This window comes from Panthera onca, chromosome D3, assembly GCF_046562875.1.
Source record: "Panthera onca isolate mPanOnc1 chromosome D3, mPanOnc1 haplotype 2, whole genome shotgun sequence".
NCBI classification, from domain to species: Eukaryota; Metazoa; Chordata; class Mammalia; order Carnivora; family Felidae; genus Panthera; species Panthera onca.
In genome coordinates this window covers 6,385,851-6,409,011 of record NC_138350.1, presented here as the reverse complement: position 1 = coordinate 6,409,011, position 23,161 = coordinate 6,385,851, and the positions used below count along the sequence as shown (strand labels likewise).

General features: G+C 45.9%; 1 protein-coding gene across 1 annotated transcript; it reads left to right on the top strand.

Annotated features, from left to right (window-relative positions):
- Window positions 1–1,079: 1,079 nt before the first annotated feature.
- PSMD9 (proteasome 26S subunit, non-ATPase 9) lies at window positions 1,080–22,696 on the top strand. The gene is made up of 6 exons (XM_078435844.2): window positions 1,080–1,323; window positions 5,955–6,057; window positions 10,363–10,574; window positions 12,717–12,818; window positions 20,272–20,360; window positions 21,075–22,696. The coding sequence occupies exons 1-6, from the start codon at window positions 1,186–1,188 to the stop codon at window positions 21,100–21,102; spliced, it is 672 nt and encodes a 223-aa protein (XP_078291970.1). The 5' UTR covers window positions 1,080–1,185; the 3' UTR covers window positions 21,103–22,696.
- Window positions 22,697–23,161: the final 465 nt, after the last annotated feature.

The window sequence follows — 23,161 nt, the reverse complement described above, 5'->3', positions numbered from 1 at the left end:
AGACCTACATTGGGTGTAGAGATTACTTAAAAATAAAATCTTTTTGGGCGCCTGGGTGGAGCAGTCTGTTAAGCGTCCGACTTCAGCCAGATCACGATCTCGCGGTCCGTGAGTTCGAGCCCCGCGTCAGGCTCTGGGCTGATGGCTCGGAGCCTGGAGCCTGTTTCCGATTCTGTGTCTCCCTCTCTCTCTGACCCTCCCCCGTTCATGCTCTGTCTCTCTCTGTCCCAAAAATAAATAAAAAACGTTGAAAAAAAATATAAAATAAAATCTTTTTTCCTTTTTTTTTTTTTAAAGTTTATTTTGAGAGGGGCGCCTAGGTGGCTCAGTCGGTTGGGCGACCGACTTCAGCTCAGGTCATGATCTCACAGTCTGTGAGTTTGAGCCCCGCCACTGGGCTTTGTGCTGACAGCTCAGAGCCTGGAACCTGCTTCAGATTCTGTGTCTCCCTCTCTCTCTGCCCCTCCCCTGCTTATGCTCTGTCCTTCTCTGTCTCAAAAAAAAAAAAAAAAAAAAAAAAAAAAAAAATTTAAAAAGCTTCTTTTGAGACAGAGAGCGCATGTGCACCACCGGGGGAGGGGCAGAGGGAGGGAGAGATTCCCAAGCAGGTTCCATGCTGTCATTGCAGAGCCCCACGTGGGGCTTGAACTCAGTGAGATCATGCCCTGAACCGAAATCAAGAGTCAGACGCTAAACCGATTGAGCCACCCAGGCACCCCCAAAATAAAATCTTTTTTTAAAATGGGGGATAAAGCTTGAAGGTGTTTTGCAAAAGCTCAGGGCTGGGTAGATGTGAAGAGCTGAACTGAAGATAGCCTTGTACAGTGCTCTAGCACAACCACGTGGTAGGCGCTCAATAGATGTCTGTTGAATGAATGTAGAAAGCAAATGAGTCACCTAGAAAGAGATCATCCTGTTCCGGCTGGTGACAGCGCGTGTGAATGACCTGGAATCCTTTTCTCCCCGTAGTGGTCCTTGCTAGTCACCAGACCAATTTTTTTTCCAGAGGGGTGTGGCTTCCGGCGACCCCGCCCGTCCACAAACCACGCCCCTTGCCCATCCTCGCGCTTGCTGATGTCCGAGGAAGTTTGGCCCGCGGGCGGATCCGTAGCCGTAGTCCCCTCAGGCGTCCGCAGCCAGGAAGCCGGGAAGCCTGGAGTCCAGGATACGGCGCGGAGGTCCAGGATGTCGGAGGAGCAAACCGGGCAGAGCGAAGGCTCCTCTCAGGCTGGTGGAGTGACTGTCAGCGACATCCAGGAGCTGATACGGCGCAAGGAGGAGATCGAGGCGCAGATCAAAGCCAATTATGAAGTGCTGGAGAGCGTGAGTGTGGGCTCGGGGTTCCCTGGCGGGAGTAGGAGGAGCCCGGGGCCTCTTGACCTGGCACCCGGTTCTGGGAGGACTGGGAGGCAGGGGCGGCCTGTGCTTGAGCTCTCAACTGTGTGTCTCTCCCTCCCTGGGAAGCCCAAGGCGCGGCAACTGCGGCCTCTGTCGGCAGGAGGCAAGTAATATTAACAATTAAGACTAATCGGTGTTGGTGCTGTAGCATGGGTTTATGGAGCGCTTACCGTGTGCCGGGCGCTGTTTTAATTGCTTTACGTTGATGAGCTCATTTAACCGTCACAGCAACCTTTTGAGGCTGTTACTCTCCCCATTTTAGCGATGAGGAAACAGAGGCGTTACTTAAACGTGCCTCGGGTCACAGAGCTAATAAATTTTCGGATGTCATCAGCATCGTCAGTCCTTGTTGACCTTGTACCAGAAGATCTGTGCTTTGCTAACCCGCTCACGTCAGAGCTTCCTAAGCTTTCGTGTGTTTGGCAAGCACTGGGGATCTTGTTAAAATTTCAGTTTCTGATGAGCTCGGGAGCGCAGGTGCAGATGCTGTGTTTCTAGCAAATTCCCAGCGCTGCTGATGCTGCTGCTCTAAAGACCGAGCTTTGAGTGACAGGCAAGGCTCTTTATCATTATTGTATAGGGAGGGAACTGAGGCCCAGGGTGAGGCAAACCTAGTCTAGGGTCATGTAGCTGGGAAGTGGCAGTGGTGGGTCTTGTTCCCTGGTCGTCTGGCTACTGAACTGATAGTTCTTCTTATGTCACTTAGTGTAAAGCCACAAATCAATTTGCAGAGGAAGAATAAAAGACATCTTATGTAGGGTGGATGGAATGCATTTTAGGTGATGGGAGTAAGATAGAGGCATCATACGGAGGCCAGGGTACCATTTTATTGGTGCTGATTGTATGCCTGAAGAGTGTTGGTTTATGTGTGTGTTAGATCATGAAATCCACACAACCACCCTGTGAAGTTAGGATGTTACCCTGAAGCTCAGAAAGGGGAAGTCACTTACTTAAAGTCTCAAAGTGAGATTCAGATATCAAGCCTGTTCAATCCAGAACTTGTGTTTTCAACATTATGCTAACAGTTTCCCAAACTTTACTTTCTACCTCAAGCAGATGCTGTATCCATATACCTCCTGTACTGTATTTTTCTTTAAGTTGATCCACTTGTTTACTTGATTTAGTTTAAATGAAAATTTTATAGCTCTACAGCATATGGGGAAAAATGAGATTTTTTTCCCCTTTAATATAAAATAAAAATACGTATCAGGGTGCTATAATATGTTCGTTCCTTGTCATTAGCTACCATCACTGGCTAAAAGCTTGAAGCTTGAAGCCCTGCTCTATGTCTGTTTTCAAAAAGAGGGGACAGCAAAAACTATAAATCTCTTAGAATAAAGCCTAGGAATAAACTTTTGTGACCTTGGATCAGGCAAAGCTTTCTCAGATGTGATGCCAAAAGCACCAGGAACAAAAGAAAAAGTAGGTAAATTGGACTTGATCAGGATTTAAAATGTGTGTTTCCAAAGACACAGTCAAGAAAGGGAAAAGGCAGTTCACCAAATGGGAGAAAATATTTGCAGTTACCTAACAAGGGATCCAGAAAATACGAAGAACTCTTCCAACTCAATACTAAAAAGACAATAACTTGATTAAAAAATCAGCCAAAGGGGGCACCTGGGTGGCTCAGTCGGTTAAGCATCCAACTTTGGCTCAGGTCATGATCTCACAGTTTGTGGTTTCGAGCCCCATATCGGGCTCTGTGCTGACAGCTCAGAGCCTGGAGCCTGCTTCGGATTCTGTCTGTCTCTCTCTCTCTCTGCCCCACCCTAGCTCGTGCTCTGTCTCTCTGTCCCTGAAAAATAAGTACAAAACATTAAAAAAAAAAAAAAAATTGGCCAAAGACCTTAACAGACTCCTCACCACAGAAGATCTACAGATGGCAAAGAAGCATATAGAAAGATGCATCACGTCCTAAGTCATCAGAGAATACAAATTAAAACACCCGCGAGGTGCTACTATGTACTATGTATGTGTCAGAATTGCCACCTTCAGATGCTGGTGAGGGTGTGGAGGAACTCTCATCCCGTGCTGATAGGGATGCAAAAGTAGGGCAGTTTCTTACAAAGCTCCCCATTCTCTTACCACCCATCCAGCAGTTGTGCTCCATGCTGTTTACCCAAAGGGGTTGAAAACGTGTTGACACGAAAACCTTCCTGATGTTCATAGCTGCTTTTTTCACCGTTGCCAAAACTTGAAGCAACCAAGAGGTGTTGTTGTTTTTTAAGTTTATTTATTTATTTTGAGAGAGCGAGCGAGTGAGCACAAGCGGAGGAGGGGCAGAGAACATAGAGAAAGAGAGAGAATCCCAAGCAGGCTCCATGCTGTCAGCACAGAGCCTGACGCAGGGTTTGATCCCACCAACCTCAAGATCATGACCTGAGCCAAAACCAAGAGTCGGATGCTTCACCGACTGAGCCACCCAGGAGTCCCAACCAAGAGGTCTTTAAGTAGGTGAATAGATAAATAAATTGTGGTATCTCAAAACAACGGAATGTTACTCAGTGCTAAAACTAAATAAGCTAGCAAGCTCTGAAAAGATGTGTAGGAACCCTAATTGCATATTACCGACTGAAAGAAGCCGGTCTGAAAAGACTACATCTGTAGGATTCCAACCAGAATCTGGAAAAAGCAAAACTGTGAGACAGTAAAAAGATCAGGGGTTGCCAGGGATCAGGGGTAGTGGTGGGGATGAATAGGTGGAGGACAGAGGATTTTTAGGGCAGTGAAAATACCCTGTGTAACACTGTGATGATGGGTACATTCATTAAACATTGGTCCAAACTCATAGAATGTAAGACACTAAGAGCGAAGGCTGAGGTAAACTACGGACTTCAGTTAATAACGGGAAACAGTAGGTGTAACCCAGTGGCTTCCAGATAGAGAAGTGAATGGAATCTTTCGTCCTGCATATATGTATCCTGGGCACCTTTTCTGCTGCTGCCACAATTACAGCCGTGACTTGTTACTTTTATGCGTATTAATTTCCTAGGGCTGCAGTAACAAATTACCACAAAACAGGGTGACTTAAAATGACACATTTAGTCTTTCACAGTTGTGGAGGCCAGAAGTCTGAAATCAAGATGTCAGCAGGGTTGGTTTCTTCTGGGGGCTCGGAGGGAGGATCTGTTCCATGTCATGTCCCTGTCCTACTTCCTGGTGGCTGCCGGCCGTCCCTGGCTTACAGTTGGATAACGCCAGTCTCTGCCCCTGGTCACACGATCCCCTGTCCTGGATCTCCCTTCCTTTTCAACAAGGATATCTGTCATTGGATTTGGAGCCCACCCTGAATCTAAGACAGTCTCATCTCAAGAGCCTTAATTACATCTCCAAATCCTTTTTCCAAATAGTCACATATACAGGTTCTGGGGGTTTAGGACTTGGGGCATATCTTTTGGGGGCCACTATTCACCCCACTGTGGGTGCGCCTAGCACTGAGCTAAGCTGTCCACACAGGTCAACTCATTAATTCTCATCGCGAGTGGGAAGGGAGGTGAGTGCCATTATTCCCATTTGATAATTGAGGAGGCTGAGGCTTGGAGAGGAGTCTTAACCAAGGGCACCCAGATTGTACGCGGCAAAACTGGGATTCAGATCAAAGTCTGACTGGGACACCTGACTGGCTCAGTCATTTAAGCATCTGACTTCAGCTCAGGTCATGCTCTCACAGTTTGTGGGTTCGAGCCCCACATCAGGCTCTGTGCTGACAGTTCAGGGCCTGGAGCCTGCTTTGGATTCTGTGTCTCCCTCTCTCTCTGCCCCTCCCCGACTCACACTCTGTCTCTGTCTCTCTCAAAAATAAATAAACATTAAAAAAAAAAAAAAAGTAAAAAAAATCAAAGTCTGACTGCAAAATCTCTACCCTCTATCACACAACACGACACTTTGCATTGCCTTTGTGCGCTGTGCTCTGATTTACGCAGGAAAAGTCTTTAAAATGTTAAAACGTATTGTTTTGAATAGGGAATATACGTCCACGGTCAAAACTCAGAGTCTACCAAAGGGTATAAAATGAAAAGTCCCTCTTCCCTCCCTGTCCCCCAGCCACCCACCCAATTCCTTTCCCCAGAGGCAATTGATGTCAGTGTGTCCTTGAGGGATGAAAAACCTTTTGAAATCCCTTTCAGATCTCTTTTTACTTTCAGAAAGAACCAAGGTCCTGCCACAGCTGGATGTCCTTTGGGGTTTTCACTCCCCTCCAGCTTCCAAGGCCACCAGCCAGGTATCAGCTGCTGTAGGAAGGAGTGTTTGGAGGAGTCCAAGAGGCTGGCCTTGGGGATGAGCTGCAGAGCTTATTCTGCACTGTTCTGACTTCAAAAGAGGAGACTGGATTCCTGCATTTCTTGTGTTATTAGAAATCAATAAAAAAATATAGTGCCCCCCCCCCCCCCCACTTTGAGGGTGGTTGAGGGAGCGTGTGGGGAAAGTCCGTGGCCTGTGCTAAGCGATCAGCATGTGGCGGCTTTTGTTACTGTCGCCTTTATGATGGCTGCACAGGGAAGGAGGTCTGGAGGACTTCACACCTGCGAAATCTTAACCGTGTGTCTTCCCTCCAGCAAAAAGGCGTTGGCATGAGTGAGCCGCTGGTGGACTGCGAGGGGTACCCCCGCTCAGATGTGGACCTGTACCAAGTCCGGACCGCGAGGCACAACATCGTCTGTGAGTGGTGCGCGTGCAGGGCCCTTCCCGAGGCTGAAGGCACACAAGTGAAATCTCCTTCTTCCATAGTAATCTGCTTCCCCCTCTTCTGCCCTGATGCGATTCTCTTACCGTTCCCCCCCCCCGCATCGAGGGACTCAGAACGGAGGAAATGGTTTGGCCTCTAGGGTTCTAAATTTACGGTTTCGTTTTTCATTTCGTTTTTAAGGACTTTGCTTCACTCTGGAAACTTTTCTGAAATGGTAATAGAAGCCCAAGTCAAATATTGCTCACAATCCTAATCAAAGCAGTTATGTATGAGCTGGTAAGGATAGTGACCTGGCTGTGGTCACTCACACAGAAGTGCTCAGTCCCTCGGTACGGACGTTTGGAGGTCTGCAGTGCAGGGCTGGCCGCCACATCCCTGGCTCTGCCATCCTTAGGACATGTCTAGCTTTAGGGTCACCGTGTCCGTGCGCCAAGCAGGAAGGGAGGGAAGGAAGAAAGTAAGGAGGACGAAAGGTCCTTAGCCAGCCAGCACCCTCCCTTCAAAGATCTGTCCTGGGGGCCCACCCCCACCTTGCTGCAGTGATTTCTGTTTCGCCTCCGAGGCCCCTCTGCCGGCAAGACATGTTGGGGGATGTACCCCACGGTGGGCATCTCCCGATCCTAAATAAAATCATTATTTGTTCATGGTTGAGGAACAAGTGGAGAGAAGTGTTTGGATAGTGTATCAGTTCTCTGTTTTCTGCTAGAATAAATTCTCAGACTTAGTGGCTTCAAATGGCACAGATTTACTCTTACGATAATAAGGTGTCCAAATGGGTGTCACGGGTCTAAGGTGGAGGTGTTGGCAGGGCTGTGTTCCTTCAGGAGGCTCTAGGGAAGAGCCCATTTCCTTATCTTCCTTATCTTAGCTTCTGGAGGTGCCTGTGTCCTGTGGCTCATAGCTCCTTCCATCGTCAAAGCCAGCAAGGTCATCCCCAGCTTCTGGTCCCACCGTCCCACCTCCTCCTGTCACTCTCTGCCTTCCTCTTTCACTTATGACCCTCGTGGTCACACTGGGCCCCCCATCTGGGTAATCCAGGATGATCTCCCCATTCAGTGTCCTGAACTTAACCACCTCTGGAAAAAGCCCCCTTGGCCACGGAAAGTAACATATTGGGCGGCTTCTGGGGACAAGGACGAGAGCACCTTTGGGGGCCATTATTCACCCCGTCACAGGCGGGCAACCAGCAGCCTCTGCCACAAAGTCCTGTTAGAGGGGAACTTGTCGTGCACATTTGTCACTCAGGGACCTCGTTTTATGTGCGTGAACCTCAACTCCGTCCTCAGCACGTCGTGGTATAAAGCTGAGCTGCTCACTGGGGTCGCGAGTAACCGCAGGAGACACTGCTCAAGGTGCCGACCATTCCTCAAAGCTGCAGTGTGATCCCAGAACAGCTTCTTAGAGTGTCACTTTGCCTCGAAGATTTGATTTGGGGGAAAGAAGCACGCCATCTTTGTATTGAAACAAAGGGAAGGTACAGGGTAGGGAAAAGCCATATTAAGACGATCAGACTGAGGGAAATTTGGGGCTTTTGGCTAAACCCTCAGACTCCCCAGGGGTGTGGCCTGCTTTCTGGGCACTTAGGATTCTGGGGGAAATTTGAGAAGCGGAGCCTACGGTGTGAGAGAGGGCACTGACTTATTTGTTTCCGGGTGGTTACCCGGATGTTCCAACACCATTTTTTTTTTTTAATTTTTTTTTTTTTTTAACATTTATTTATTTTTGAGACGGAGAGAGACAGAGCATGAACGGGGGAGGGTCAGAGAGAGGGAGACACAGAATCTGAAACAGGCTCCAGGCTCCGAGCTGTCAGCACAGAGCCCGACGCGGGGCTTGAACTCACTCACAGACCGCGAGATCATGACCTGAGCTGAAGTCGGCCGCCCAACCGACTGAGCCACCCAGGCGCCTCCCAACACCATTTATTAAATAGCCTATTCTTTCTCCATTCATATGAAATGCTAGCAGTATTACATAGAGAATTTTTAGACATATTTAGGTCTCAAGTTTTTTGCACTGTTCTGTTGATACATCTCTTTGCTAATATCACACTGTCTTTTTAAGTTTATTTCTTTAGTAATCTCTACACCCAACTTGGGGCTTGAACTCATGACTCTGAGATCAAGAGTCACATGCTCTTCTGACTGAGCCAGTCAAGCACCCCGGTGTCACACTGTCTTAATGACTTTATTGTATTTAAGAATCTGGTTGTGGGGCACCTGGGTGGCTCAGTTGGTTAAGCGTCAGATTTCGGCTCAGGTCATGATCTTGCAGTTCATGAGTTCAAACCCCGTGTTGGGCTCTGTGCTGACAGCTCAGAGCCTGGAGCCTGCTTCAGATTCTGTGTCTCCCTCTTTCTCTGTCCCTCCCTTGCTTGCACTCTGTCTCTCAAAAACTGAATAAACATTAAAAAAAAAAAAAAAAAGGAATCTGGTTGAGCAATGCTGATCAACCTTTTGAAAAATTATTCTCAGAAGTTTCTTGTTTTGTGTGTGTGTGTGTGTGTGTGTGTGTGTGTGTGTGTAAACTCTAAACTCTATGCCCAACATGGGGCTTGAACTCACAACCCTGAGATCAGGTCACATGCTCCACCAACTGAACCAGTCATGTGCTCCTCTTGTATTTTTAAAAATGGATTTGGGGAGGGGGCGTGGGGGCTGTATGTACGGCTTAGTCGGTTAAGTGTCGGACTCTTGATTCTGGCTCAAGTCATGATCTCATGGTTTGTGAGATAAAGTCCCGAGAAGGGCTCTGCCCTGACAGCGTGGAGCCTACTTGGGATTCTCCCTTTCACTCTCTCTCTGCACCTTCCCTGCTCATGCATGCTTGCCCTCTCTCTCTTTCTCTAAATGAACATTAAAAAAAAGAAAAAAGAAAAATGGATTCTATTTTTTAGAACAGTTTTAGATTTACAGAAAGATGGGAAACATATTAACAGAGAGGTCCCATGCAGTCCCCAGCTTTCCCTATTATTAACATCTTAGTATACTGAATTTGTTATAGTTGCAAATTTATTTTTTTGAACTAGGCCTTGGAAACATTTTGTCCAAGAGAATAACTTTTTTTGGAATTCTGATTAGAATTGCAATAGATTATAAGTGAAGTTATCCATTCCATCACCCGGCAGCTATATATGGAGTACTTACCATGTGCCAGGCACTGCTGACGATTCTGGGGGTCCTTGCGGAGCTTACTGTCCAGGGGGTCTTTTCTAGTCAGACAGTGACCACATATTATATGTTGACACCGTTTTAAGTCTTCCTGCCCACGTATATGTCTCTACTTATTCAAATCTGGGTTCTTTTCTTGTGTCTGCTCCTGTGGGTTGGGTCCCAGAGTCCCATTATGCCTGAGGGCCTCCCCTTCCCTCGAAGTGACAGAGACAGAGGAACCAGGTCAGGTGGCCATGTGTGCTTACAGTCGAGGACATCTGGAAAGTCTGAAAGTCCCTGACCCACAGATGCTGGACGTGGATTGGCGGGCAGTGCTGGTTGGCGGCTCTGGCCTCTGAAACTCCTCAAAGGGAACCTTGGGAGTGACATGGCTTGAATGAAGGAAATAGAGGAAATTGTTTTTAGGTTTAGAAAGTTATCAAAATGCTGCCAACCAGGCCAGTGCTGCACTGGCCTGCTGCGGTGACTTACTCACTAGCATCGTGGTTCACAACATCTTTTTTTTTTTTTTTTTTTTTTTTTTTAGTAATCTCTACACCCAACGTGGGGCTTGAATTCACAACCCCAGAGATCAAGAGCCTCTTCTGACTGAACCAGCCAGGCGCCCTATTTCGCAACATTTTGAATTAGCCATCAGTACTGAAAAAAATCAGAGGGTTTTACCCCACGGTTCCTCATTTCCAGCTTTTGTCCTGTTAGGTCTCAGACCGAACATCACTTGCCATGTATTAGTAGACTTAGGCATCATTTTTCATTCCAGAGGAATTAGGTGAGAAGTAAAGCGGGACGATTCCTCTGCTCACCTTTCAAGTCTCAGTTGAAACGGCGCTGCCTTGGGGAAGTCTCCCCTCATCTCCTAGACTAAAAAGGTCAGGTCCTGGCTGGCCAGCCCTCATCACAGTCATCAGATGTGACTGTGGCTGCCTCCATTGCTAGACTGAGCTTCGTGAGGGTAGTCCCCTGTCTCGGCCACACGTTTGTCCTCAGCCCCTAGTCCAGTGTCTGGCATGTAGGAGGTGCTTGTTGAATATTCAGTGAATGAACGTGGGAGTCTCATGTCCTCCGCTGTCTTCCCTGTCCCCTGATACGGCATTCTCCTCCCAGGCCTGCAGAACGATCACAAGGCGGTCATGAAGCAGGTGGAGGAAGCCCTGCACCAGCTGCATGCTCGGGACAAGGAGAAGCAGGCCCGGGACATGGCTGAGGCCCACAAAGAGGCCATGAGCCGCAACCTGGACCAGAGCGAGGGCCTCAGCCCCCCTCAGGCCTTCGCCAAAGTGAACAGCATCAGCCCTGGCTCCCCGGCCAGCATCGCGGTAAGTCAGAACCCGGCCACGGAAATCCATAGCCAGAGAGCGCCGTGGGTCGGGTAGCCTTGGGGTGGGGGTGCGGGCCGGGTGGGACTGTGGACACAGACTCGTCATCTCTCCATGCTGCAGCTTCACTTTACCCACTCACTTGGCAAGCACTGGCCAAGGCCTGGGGGCCCGGCCCTGTGCTGGGGCCAGGGTTTCGAGAGGAGTCAGTCCCAGCTTCCCACCAGACTGGTCAGGGGGAGGCCTGGGACACAGGCAGGAGGTGATAAATATTGCTAGAGAGGGAAAGAGGACCTCTTGTTGGGCGTATTTTAGCTGGGCTGTGAGTAATAGACACGAGAATGACAACGGTAGCCACCATTTACTGAACCCTTGCTGGGCACTGGCTGTCCTGCCGAATGACTTACAGATCTTACCTGGTGTATTTTTAAAAGTTTTAAATAGCTTTACTGGAATACAGTTCACACACTGTAAAATTTACTCATTTAAAGTATATGATTTCCCGGGGCACCTGGGTGGCTTAGTCGGTTAAACGTCCGACTGTGGCTTAGCTCATGATCTTGCACTTTGTGAGTTCAAGCCCCACATCAGGCTCTGTGATGACAGCTCAGAGCCTGGATCCTGCTTCAGATTCTGTGTCTCCCTCTCTCCATGCCCCTCCTCCGCTTGTATTCTCTCTCAAAAATAAACTAAAAAAAAAAAAAAAAAAAATGCAATTCCATGGCTTTTAGTGTATTCACAGAGCTATGTATCTATCACTGCAATCAATTTTAGAATATTTTCATTATTCTAGAAAGAAACCCTGTACCCCCAGCCCCATCTCCCCTAGCCCCTTGGAACCACAAGTCTGGTTTCTGTCTCTATGAATTTGCCTATTTTGAATACTTTATGTAAATGGAATCATATAACGTATGATGCTTTATGACTGGCTTTGTCCACTTAGTATCATGTTTTCAAGGTTCATCCCTGATGGAACATGTATCCCTATTTGTTTCCTTTTTTATTTATTTATTAAAAATTTTTTAATGTTTATTTGTTTTTGAGAGAGACAGCACGAGCAGGGGAGGGGCAGAGAGAGAGGGAGACACAGACTCCGAAGCAGGTTCCAGGCTCTGAGCTGCCAGCACAGACCCCGATGTGGGCTCGAACCCACAAACTGAGATCCTGACCTGCGCAAAGTCGGATGTTCAACCAACTGAGCCCCCTGGGCACCCCCTTCTTTCCTTTTTATGGCTGATTAATATTCTATTGTATGGCTGCATCACATTGTTTTTATCCATTCACCAGTTAACATTTGGTTTTTTTTCCATTTTTTTGGCAATTATTAAGAATGCTACTCTGAACATCATGTTCAAGGTTTTATGTGGTTGCATATTTAATCTTTACTCCCACAGCCACCTTCTGGGATAGGCAGTAATCTTTACCCCCATTTTGCCCATGAAAAAAAGCCCCTGAGCTCTGAAGTAACTTGTGCCAGTACACATTGCTCCTCAGTTATGGAACCGGGTCCTGGAGCCAGGGCCTGCCAGCCGTCTTTAATGGTCACAAGACGTTAAGTTACACAGAAGCTTCGTTGTACTCATTACTCTATCCACAGCATCGAGCACAGGCTGTAGTTGGCCCGCGACAAATATAAGTTGAAGGAGTGAATGAATCCTGATCTGTGTTTTTGGAATGAAAGGGTCACACTAGCCCTGGGTCAGCCTTGCGCCTGTGGCTGCTTGTCTGGGGACCTTTAGGGCAAACTGGTCTAAATCCTGACCCCTGAACAAAATAAGCTCAGATTGCTCTGCCTCTTCTTGCCCCTGAACCTGGGTCGGGACCCCAGAAGGCAGCATGTGGTTTTTCCCCTCATTCTTGAAGGCCTGTACAACCCCAGCTTTTATCAGACATTGGGCAGATGTGGCCCCCTTTCACTAGATCTGTCCCAGAAGGAACCCGCAGGGGGAGGTGGCCCAGTTATCCACCACCCTCTCCCGTGTGCAGTAGCTAAACCCCTGACCTCTTTGCTTTGTGCCTGCCATTCTCCCCTGTAGAAAACACGTTCTTGGCCTGGGTGTTAAAGTTGGATGTGGAAGGGTAAAGAAACCAGAAGCACATTTAACCTCTACCTTCATTTTCTATTTTCTCTTCTCTGTCTAGGGTCTGCAAGTGGATGATGAGATTGTGGAGTTTGGCTCTGTGAACACCCAAAACTTCCAGTCTCTGCATAACATTGGCAACGTGGTGCAACACAGTGAGGGGGTGAGTTGGAAGTCACATCCGGTCAGTAACCCTGGAATCGCTAGGGCCAGGAATCGTCGCTGGGGTCTTTACTGCCTTCAGAGAGATGTTGCTCAGGCCCAGCGCCTTTGCACTTGCTGGAGTGTTTTTTTCTCCCTTAGGCCCATCCCTCATCTTGTACAGATGACACCTGTATAAGACCTTTGCAGCCGCCCTATCTAAATACCCCTTCCTCCTTCCTATCCCTGCTTTCATTCAGCAGTGTTTCTTGGAAGTCTTTTCGTTTCCACATACCTTGCTCTTTTACACTGTTGCACAGCACTCCGTTGTATGAGTGGACCCCAGTTTGTCCATCCCCTGCCTTATCAGTGGACGTTTTGGTGATCGCTGGTTTTTTACCAGCACGAACGGTCACATATTCTTGTTCATGTGCTATTTCTTGACATTGATACCGGAAAGTACTTACAGGCTCTCAGTGTATTATACACAGTTACAGTAGGTAATCTGAAGAAGTTTTACTAATTTGTACCCTGACCAGCAGTGCCTGAGAGCATCACGTCATCAACAGAACTCTCTATTACTTTTAACGTTTTTGCCAAAGTGGCATCTTATTTTCATTTGTATTTTCCTGGTTACCAGTGAGGTTGAGTGTCCTTTTTTTTTTATGTGCATTAATGGTCATATTTTGATTTCTGTGGATTGTTTATATATTTTTTTTTCATTGGGGTATTCGTCCCTTTAAAAAAGTGATTTGTAGGAATTTTTTTAACATAACAGATACTAAACCTTTGCCTGTTTTCACATTACATATGTTTCTCCTGTTAGCTCCTGGTCTTTTAACTTAGTTTATGGTGATTTTGATTACTTGGAAATGGTTTTTTTCTTTAATTTACAGGGGTAAATTGAACAGGGTTTGTGTTTTCCGTACTTGCTCAGTTACCACTCGTCTAGTTTGTTAGCTTTTCATTTTGGTGCCGTCTCTTTCTGTACCGTCTCCTTCCGTTTTATTTGTCCTGTGGCCGTGTCCCTCTGCTGTCCCTCTGCTGTCCTGTCTTGTCAGTGAGGCTCCTGGAAGTGGTGCAGGTGTAGTTTCATTCTGTTATGTTTACCCAGCGTCTCTCTTGATCTTTCACTCCTTTTCCCTGGAGTTTCCTCGTGTTACGGTTTTACTCATGTCTCTTGCACACCTTGGTGCACATACTTCAAAACTTGCAGGTGTCTGGGATCATTGTTACTGGTTTGTTTTGTAAATGTGCCTTTTTTTTTCTCGAAGAGGTAATACATAACATGAGTTTAAGGCAGAACCAAAGAACACATGGTGGAGAATCTCCCCCTCCTCCTAGAAGTAGCCACTTTCCAGCTGTGTGTCCTTCCAGGGTCAGTCTGTTCATATACCAGCATATAGAGCTCCTGGTTATCTTGATTAAGGTGTAATTTACCTACAGTCACATTTACCCTTTTCATTGTGCGGTGCTGTGAATTTTGACACACGTACCTAGTTTGGTAACTGCCGCTGTAATGAAGATACAGAGCAATTCCGTCATCCTCCCCGAAATGGCCCCATGTCCTTTGGTGGCGAACCCCTCCCCCAGCCCCCACCCCACGCAGCCGCGCGGCTGTGCTCCAACCCTGTAGTTTCACCCTTTCAAGAATGGCTTGTCAATGGAACTGCCCAGTATATGGGGCCCTTTAAGTCTGGCTTCTTTTCACTCTGCATCATGTGTCTGCGATTCATTCATTCATACGTCGTCGTGCGTGCGTGTAGTCACTCCTGTCTGTTGCTCAGTAGTGCTGCACCGTGTAGGTGAACGCCAGATTGCCTACCCGTTTACCAGGGAGGGACATTTAGGTTGTTTCCGCTTTTTGGTGATTAGTGATAACAGCTACTGGTTTTGAGTCTGTCTTTTCTAGTTAAATATATTCTTAAGCTCTTCGTAGATCTGTGAGCCCCCCCCCCCCGCTTTTTTCTTCTTTACTGAGGTATAATCGACGTATAACATTATATTAGTTTTGGGTATACAGCGTAATGATTCCATTTTTGTATATGTTTCAAAATGATCATCATAAGTCTAGTTAACATCCATCACCATAGTTAGATATTTTTTTCTTGTGATGCGAACTTTTAAGATTTACTCTCATAGCAACTTTCAAATATGCTATACAACATTACTATGTACTGTAATGCACAGCATGGTGACTATAGTTAATAACGCTATAGATCCTTCCTTACAAAAGTAGTCATTGAACATTTTTAAGCGACAGAACCTTTTCTTCAAATGAAATTTCTTGGGGAATTCCAATATATCAAATAGATAAAAAAAAGCTGAGCTGCTGGGGTTGGAACACCTCACCCCCCTCAGGGCCCTGGATCCTCCTGGAACCAGAATCCCGACTTGAGAATCAGGGGTCCGCTCTGTGTCCGTAGAAAAATGATTAAAAAAACAAAAAAACCCACTATATTCTGTTATTAGACATTTAGGTGGTTTCCAATTTTAGGGAAACCTGGAAATGAACACTCTTGTAGACCAATCTCTGTTTCTTTTGATAACTTCCTAAAGCTGCCTTTCTGGATCAAATGCATGTATTTTCAAAGGAAAACAAATCTGAAATTTAAAAAAAAGTCATCTTTAGTATAAACAACGTTTATTTTATTGAGCTGTGGAAAGGAATGGAGTGCTGGCCTGCTGTAATATGGATGAACCTTGAAAGGATTTGTGGCAAGTGAAAGCAGCCAGGCACAGAGGGCTGCGTATCTGAGAATTCCATTTATGTGAAGTGTCCAGAACAGGCAGATGGACGGAGACAGGAAGCAGGTTGGTGGTTGCCAGAGGCTGAGTGGAGGAGGGCACCGGGAGTGACTGCTAATAGGTACTGGGGTCCTTTTGAGGGATGAAAATGTCTTGGAATTGATAGTGGGAGTGGTTGTACAAATCTCTGAATATACTAAAATGCACCGTATTGTATACTTTGAAATGCATTTTATGGTATGTGAATTATATCTCACATAAATAAAAATGCACTTAAAAAAATTTTTTTTTAAAGTTTATTTTTGACGAAGAGAGAGAGTGTGAGCTAGGGAGGGGCAGAGAGAGAGGGAGACACGAATCTGAAGCAGGCTCCAGGCTCCGAACTGTCAGCACAGAGCCCGACGTGGGGCCCGAACCCACGAACCGTGAGATCATGACCTGGGCGAAAGTCGGACGCTTAACCGACTGAGCCACCCAGGCGCCCCAAAAATAATGCACTTTTAATGCAAAAGGTTTTGAGGAAAGGATAAAAGTCCTGAGTCTCTCCCTCCCGAGGACCCTCCCTGCTCTGTTTGAGTGCTGGACAAGGTGCGGGTGCTGAAGTGGGAACAACAAAGGTAAACAGAAGGCCCTTGCCTCGGGGACGCTTTGGTGGGAGAGACCAGCATTAATCCAAGGTAATTCTATACTGTCATGAGTATTATGAAGGAAAAGATTGAGGAGGCTAGGAGAGCAACGACGGGGGTTAGGATAAGGTTCCCGAGGACGTGACCTGTGAGTGTTAGAAGTTGTTCAAGGCTGGAGACTGGCGGGGAGAGGAGTTTTCCAGCAGGGTCATGGCCCTGAGGTGGGAGGGCTGGAGAAGATGGTTGGAGACCAGAGCAAGGGGGAGAGAGGAAGGGAGGAGGAGGCAGGTCCGGGAGGTTGGCAGGGGCCAGAATGCATGAGGCCCTGTGGTCCCTAGTCAAGATGTAGTTCTTTTTTCCTGAGGAGCAGTAGAGAGCCATACGTACATTTGCAAGCTGAGAGGAACAGATGCAAGCACCTTTGTGTCTTGGAAAGATTTCTCCAGATGCTAGGTAGAGAGCTGATTGGAGGGCCGACAGTCTTAGCAGCCTGGTCAAGAGGTGATGGTGGCTTTGGTGAATGGGCTGGAGGTGGAAGGAAGTGGACAAATCTAGGAGACCTTTAGGATGGAAGTACATAGGCTTTAATATGACACCTAGCCCATGTCAAGGATGACCTCTGGGTTTCTAGTTTGTCTAGGGGTATTGTTTCTAGAACCAAAGCACTCAGTGTATCTCTCATATATTTCCTAAGTGTGAATGAATATGTCCATAGCGATTGCTTTTTGAAAAAGAAGACGGGCACCTGGGTGGCTCAGTCGGTTAAGTGTCCGACTTCGGTTCAGGTCATGATCTTGCGGCTCGTGGGTTCGAGCCCCGTGTCGGGCTTTGTGCTGACAGCTTGGAGCCTGGAGCCTGCTTTGGATTCTGTGTCTCCCTCTCTCTGCCCCTCTCCTTCCCCTCCCCTCTCAAAAATAAACATGAAAAAAAAATTTAGAAAAAGAAGACAAACAAGACCTACCCTACATACTGTTCTGGATTTCCCCCTCCCCTTTGAGGGGATTTCCGTGTGGGTACGTACCTACCTTCACCATATTCCATTGCTCGGTCTACCATCTTTTATTTAACCATCCCTCCATACAGAACATTTAGGTTGTTCCCAGGGTTTGCCCATCACCAACAGTGGTGTCGTGAATATTCTTGTCTTGTGGGAGGGTTTCTGTCCGAGAGATTTCTAGAAGTGGAATTACTGGGTCAAAGGCAATGCACATTTATAGATTCCATAGATGTCACAGTGTCCTCCAAAAAGCTTGGATTAGTTCACATTTTCTTGAATAGCGTATGTGAGGGTTTGCTTCTTGACCCCTCTCACCTGTGTTATTTATTGGCAGTCTCATTCTTTGACCATCTGAGTGAAAAATGGCATCTTTTTGGTTTTTGTCTTCATGCTCTGTTTTGTCACATTTCAGAGATTACATTGATAGATCTGCCCTAATTAAAAAAAATTGTGGTAAAATATACATACCATAAAATTTACCATTTTAACCATTTTTTTTTTTTAATATTATTTTTGGGGAGAGTGCGAGCGGGGGAGAGACAGAGGGAGGGGGACAGAGGATCTGAAGCAGGCTCTGTGCTGACAGGCTGACAGTGGTGAGCCCGATGTGGGGCTCTAACTCAAGAACCGTGAGATCATGACCTGAGCCGAAGTCGGACGCTCAACCCATTTTAACCATTTCTAAGTGCGCAGCTCTCTGGCATTTAAGTACATCCGTGGTGTTCTGCAACCATCCCCTCCATCCATCTCCAGAACTTTTTCATCTTTCCAAACTGAAACTCTATACCTGTTAAACACTAACTTTGCATTCTCCTCTCCCCAAGCCTCTGGTGGTCACTAATCTGCTTTCTGTCTCTATGCCTCTGGACCGATCAGTGGAATCAGATGATATTTCTTCTTTTGTGGCTGGTGGATTTCACTTAGCATAATGTCTTCATGGTCCACCCGTATTGTTGTGTGTGTCAGAATTTCCTTACTCTTTAAGGCTGAATGATACTCCATTGTATGAATAGACCACATTTTGTTTATTCCTTCATCCATTGATGGACACTTGGTTTGCTTCCACCTTTTGGCTGTTAGGAATAATGCTGCTATGAACAAGGATGTACAAATATCTGTTCGAGTCCCTGCTTCCAGTTCTTTGGATGGATACTAAGAGGGTTAAATGTAGGATGATGTAGTAATTCTTTTTTTTATGGAATGCTTAATTTCATTTGTTATTTTTTAAAATTTATATCCAAATTAGTCAGCATATAGTACAACAGTGATTTCAGGAGTAGATTCCTTAGCGTCCCTTCCCCATTTAGCCCATCCCCCCTCCCACAACCCCTCCGGTAACCCTCAGTTTGTTCTCCATATTTATGAGTCTCTTCTGTTTTGTCCCCCTCCCTGTTTTTATATTAGTTTTGTTTCTCTTCCCTTATGTTCATCTGTTTTGTCTCTTAAAAGTCCTCATATGAATGAAGTCATATGATTTTTGTCTTTCTCTGACTAATTCCACTTAGCATAATACCCTCCAGTTCCATCCACATAGTTGCAAATGGCAAGATTTCATTCTTTTGATTGCCGAGTAATACTCCATTGTGTATATATACCACATCTTCTTTATCCATTCATCCATCGTTGGACATTTGGGCTCTTTCCCTACTTTGGCTTTTGTTGATAGCACTGCTATAAACATTGAGGTGCATGTGTCCCTTCGAAACATCACACCTGTATCTCGTGGATAAATGCCTAGTAGTGCAATTGCTGGGTCGTAGGGTAGTTCTATTTTTAGTTTTTTGAGGAAGCTCCAGACTGTTTTTCCTGAGTGGCTGCACCAGCTTGCATTCCCACGATGTAGTAATCCTACTTTCAGTTTTCTGAGGAACAGTCACCCTGTTTTCCACGGCAGCAACACCATTTTACATTCTCTTGCAGCTGTGCACACGGGTTTCAATTTTTCCACATCCTCACCAACTCTCGTCATTTTCTGTTTTTGGATAGTAGCCATCCTAATGGATATGCAGTGACACCTCATTGTGGTTTTGATTTGCATTTGTTTAATGATTAGTAACGTGGAGCATCTTTTCATGTGCTTTTTGGCCACTTGTTTATCTTTTTTTGGAGAAATGTCTACTCAGGTTTTTCTGCTTAATTTTTAATCAGGTTGTTTGCTGTTATTGTGCGTTGTAGGAGTCCTTTGTTTATTCTGGATATTAATCCCTTATCAGATATATGATGTGCCAGTACTTTCTCCCATTCTGTGAGTTACTTTTGACTCTGTCAGTAGTGTCCTTTGATGCACAAAAGTTCTAGATTTTGATGCACTTTGTTGTAATGCGTAAGTTTCCTTGGTATGCTATTTTAATTTTTCACACTAAAGTAATACATACACATAGTAAAAACAAATTAATTGAATGGAAAGATACAAAAGCAAATGTCGTCTTTCACTCCAAACTCCTAGTGCTTCTTCTGCGAGTAATTACTGTTAACAGTTTTTTCGTATATCTCCCAGAAACCTTTGTATGCGTGAAGCAATCTTTATGTCCTTTTAGAACGTATATTGAGGGGTGCCTGGCTGGTTCAGTCCGTAAAGCATGTGACTCTTGATCTCAGGGTCGTGAGTTCGAGCCCCACATTGGGAATGGAGCCTCCTTGAAAAAAATAAAAGTAAAAAAATAAAAAACATGTATTCACATGGGTTCATGTTTTGCTCGTTTTGTTTTGTTTTTACCCAAACTGCTTAATTCACTCTGCTGTATTTGAATAATACCTTATTGAGGGATATTTTGGGTGTTTTCAGTTTTTGAATTTATAAACAGTCCTAGAATGAACACTTTGTTCATATATCATCTTGTACTTTTGCAAAATGTATCTTGTAGGTACCTTTTAAAGGTTTTTTTTTCGTGAGGAGACGTGTTTGTCCAGGAAGATGGTGCCAATCTGCAGCCCCATTAGCCGCCCCAAGAGCGCCATGTCCCCCACACTCTTGACAGCTGCCGGGTTATACTTCATATAAGCACCTTACCAACCTGATGTGCAAAAATCAGTATCTCGGCATTTTAGTCTGAATCTCTTTGGATTCTGAACAGGTTGAATATATGAGCTTATTGTCCTTTCAGAAGCCCCTGAATGTGACCGTGATCCGCAGAGGGGAGAAACACCAGCTTAGACTTGTCCCAACCCGCTGGGCAGGAAAAGGACTGCTGGGGTAAAGTATCATTTCTGTTTATTCATAAGGCAACTGTCGGTTGTCACCTGGGTGTTTGCTGGATATAAAGCTGTGGGGAGGAGGTGGGGGCCACTGGGAAATGATGGCATTCCCCAGATTGCCTGCAGAAACTCTTGATAAATGCTTGTGGCAGGAATGAGATTGCAGATCTGGAGGCAGAGGGAACCCTGGTCTCTCTGGTTCTTTCATTAACTGGGCATTTGCTTTATTTTATTTTTTAAATATTTATGTATTTATTTTTGAGAGAGAGAGTGTGAGGAGGTGAGGGGCAGAGAGAGGGGGAGACAGAGACTCTGAAGCAGAAGCAGGCTCTGTGCTGTCGGTGCAGAGAACTGGGCATGTGCTTTAAAAGAATTAAAGAGGGGCACCTGGGTGGCTCAGTCGGTTAAGCGTCCGACTTGGGCTCAGGTCATGATCTCACGGTTCGTGGGTTCGAGCCTCGCATCGGGCTCTGTGCTAACAGCTCAGAGCCCGGAGCCTGTTTCAGATTTCTGTGTCTCCCTCTCTCTATGCCCCTCCCCAACTCATGTTCTGTCTCCCTCTGTCTCAAAAATAAATAAACATTTAAAAAGAAAATTAAAAAAATAAAATAAAAGAATTAAAGAATGTGGATGAAACACTCAGACGGCTCACTTTCTGATCTTGCTAAATGGAGTTGCCAAACTTACGTTGTTCCTTTTTCTTTTCTTCCAGCTGCAACATTATTCCTTTGCAAAGATGATTGCCTCTGGGGAACAGTAATAGGAAAACATCTTCCCTTGCCCTGGACTTGGGTCTGGTGGGGATTTCTTCCTTCTTTTCTCTCCCTGAAGCTTAAGCATCTGGAAGAGGCTGGAAGCCTGAACTTCTGGGTAGTGGAAACACTATGGCCTCCCAGTGTAATCTCTTGGGATTAAGACATTGTTAACTTGGTTTGTAGTTGGCATCTTTTGCATATTAGGCCATGGCCCTAAGTGGGAGCCATCTGGATTGTGGGCAAGTGGGCTGGAATTATTCTGGCAGGTGCCAATATGTCTTTATTTTAGGATTTTTTCCCCCAAATAAACACAGGTTTACAGTGCTGATATGACCCATGTTATCACCCTAACTGAATTTCTTATGAACCTCCCAAACCAAAGCTCAGACAGAAATTAGAACATTATTTTAGAAAGTCGGACAGGAGCGCCTGGCTGGCTCAGTCAGTGGAGCGTGCAGTTCTTGATCGCAGGGTTGTAGGTTCAAGCCCCACGTTGGGTATAGAGATTACTTTAAAAAAAAAAAAAAAGTGGACAGAACAGGGGCACCTGGCTGGCTAGGTCAGTAGAACATGCGACTCTTGATCTTGGGGTTCTGAGTTTAAGCCCCACATGGGACATACGGCTTACTTTAAAACAAAACAAAAACCGGGGTTGGACAGAACAAACCAACAGTGGTGCTGAAGTCAAGATTCGGCCAACAATACTTCAGGAATGTCATCCTTAGTGACTGAGGTTTCCAAACACTCAGGCTGCACCATCTGCATTTGCATTGTGGCATTGCTGCTCTGGATACAGAAATTGCACCCTTGGCAGATGGGCCAGCAGTTGGACATCCGGGGCCAAAATTGCTCCCTGGAAGAACAGGGAAAGCCAGGAGGCTCCCCAGGTAGCCCACCATGGTGTCAGCTTCCTTTTCTATAACCCACCAGAGGGCAGCAAGCTCCCTTTGTTTCTGGAATAAAAAAAACCTTGCAAATTCTCTTCTAATTTGACTTTTTATAATTGAGCCTCCTGGTCATCCGCTCAGATCAAGAGTAGCTTGTAAACTGCCAAGGTGTGCTTGATGGCTAAGGGGAACCAGCAGTGTGTGCCAATCTGACTTCTTGAATCAGCCTCCTTCCTTTTATTTTCTCTCTTCCACGTGACAGCACGGGTTTCGGTGATTCTTAGTGACCCTGTGTCTTTCTTTCTTCACCTATCACCACGTTTATCTCCATAGTTCTTGCAGACCACTTTGTTTCAGAGGTCAGGTGTGGCCCATTCTGTTGGCATGCCTGTGCTCCTTGGGAGTGGATTTGCTTGGGTTGGATACAGAAACCAGCTTGCCTTGACAGGAGTCAGTACCGGGGCAGTACTTCAAGGCATGGATTCTCATCTCTCAACTGGAAAGCCTTCCTGTTGAGTTCTTGCCCCAAACTGTATTCTAGCTGTACCTCCACATGTGTTCCCCCCTTGTAGGCACAGAACATGCCACGCTTACCAGTGTTTGCTGTTTAAATTGTGTGTTCTGATTTCAAGTGTGTTTTCCAATCTCTTTTTATAAATCCTAGTTTATAATAAACACAGCTTGTACCATCAGTTTGATCCTTTTTTTTTTTTTTTTTTTTTTGAGATGTATGCTTATTAATCAACCAGCATTGGGTGGGACCTGGGGGTAGGGGATAGGGAGCATCATTCACACTGTCCTAAAATGAGAGGACCAAAGAGTTTCCTGCCAAGTCTCCCTTTAGAAACCTCAGGATGGCCACGTGTGCTGTGTCTTTGAGATTCTGAGAGTCACTTTGAAGTGATCCCAGTAGATTCAACGAAGCTGGTTTTGCAGAAACATTTTGTGATCAGAACAGCAAGATCATGTAACCTATATAACGTGTAATCCCAGCCAGCTAAAACACTGCACACAACACGTAGAGAAAGTGTGGAGGGCAAATCTGTGTGCTGCGTCTGTGAAACCGGGAAATTTAGTTTGCTTTCGGCAAAGAGAATTTTGCCAAACAGCTCATACTTCTTCACTTCATCTCGTCAAGCCTTCAGAAAGTCAGAGGT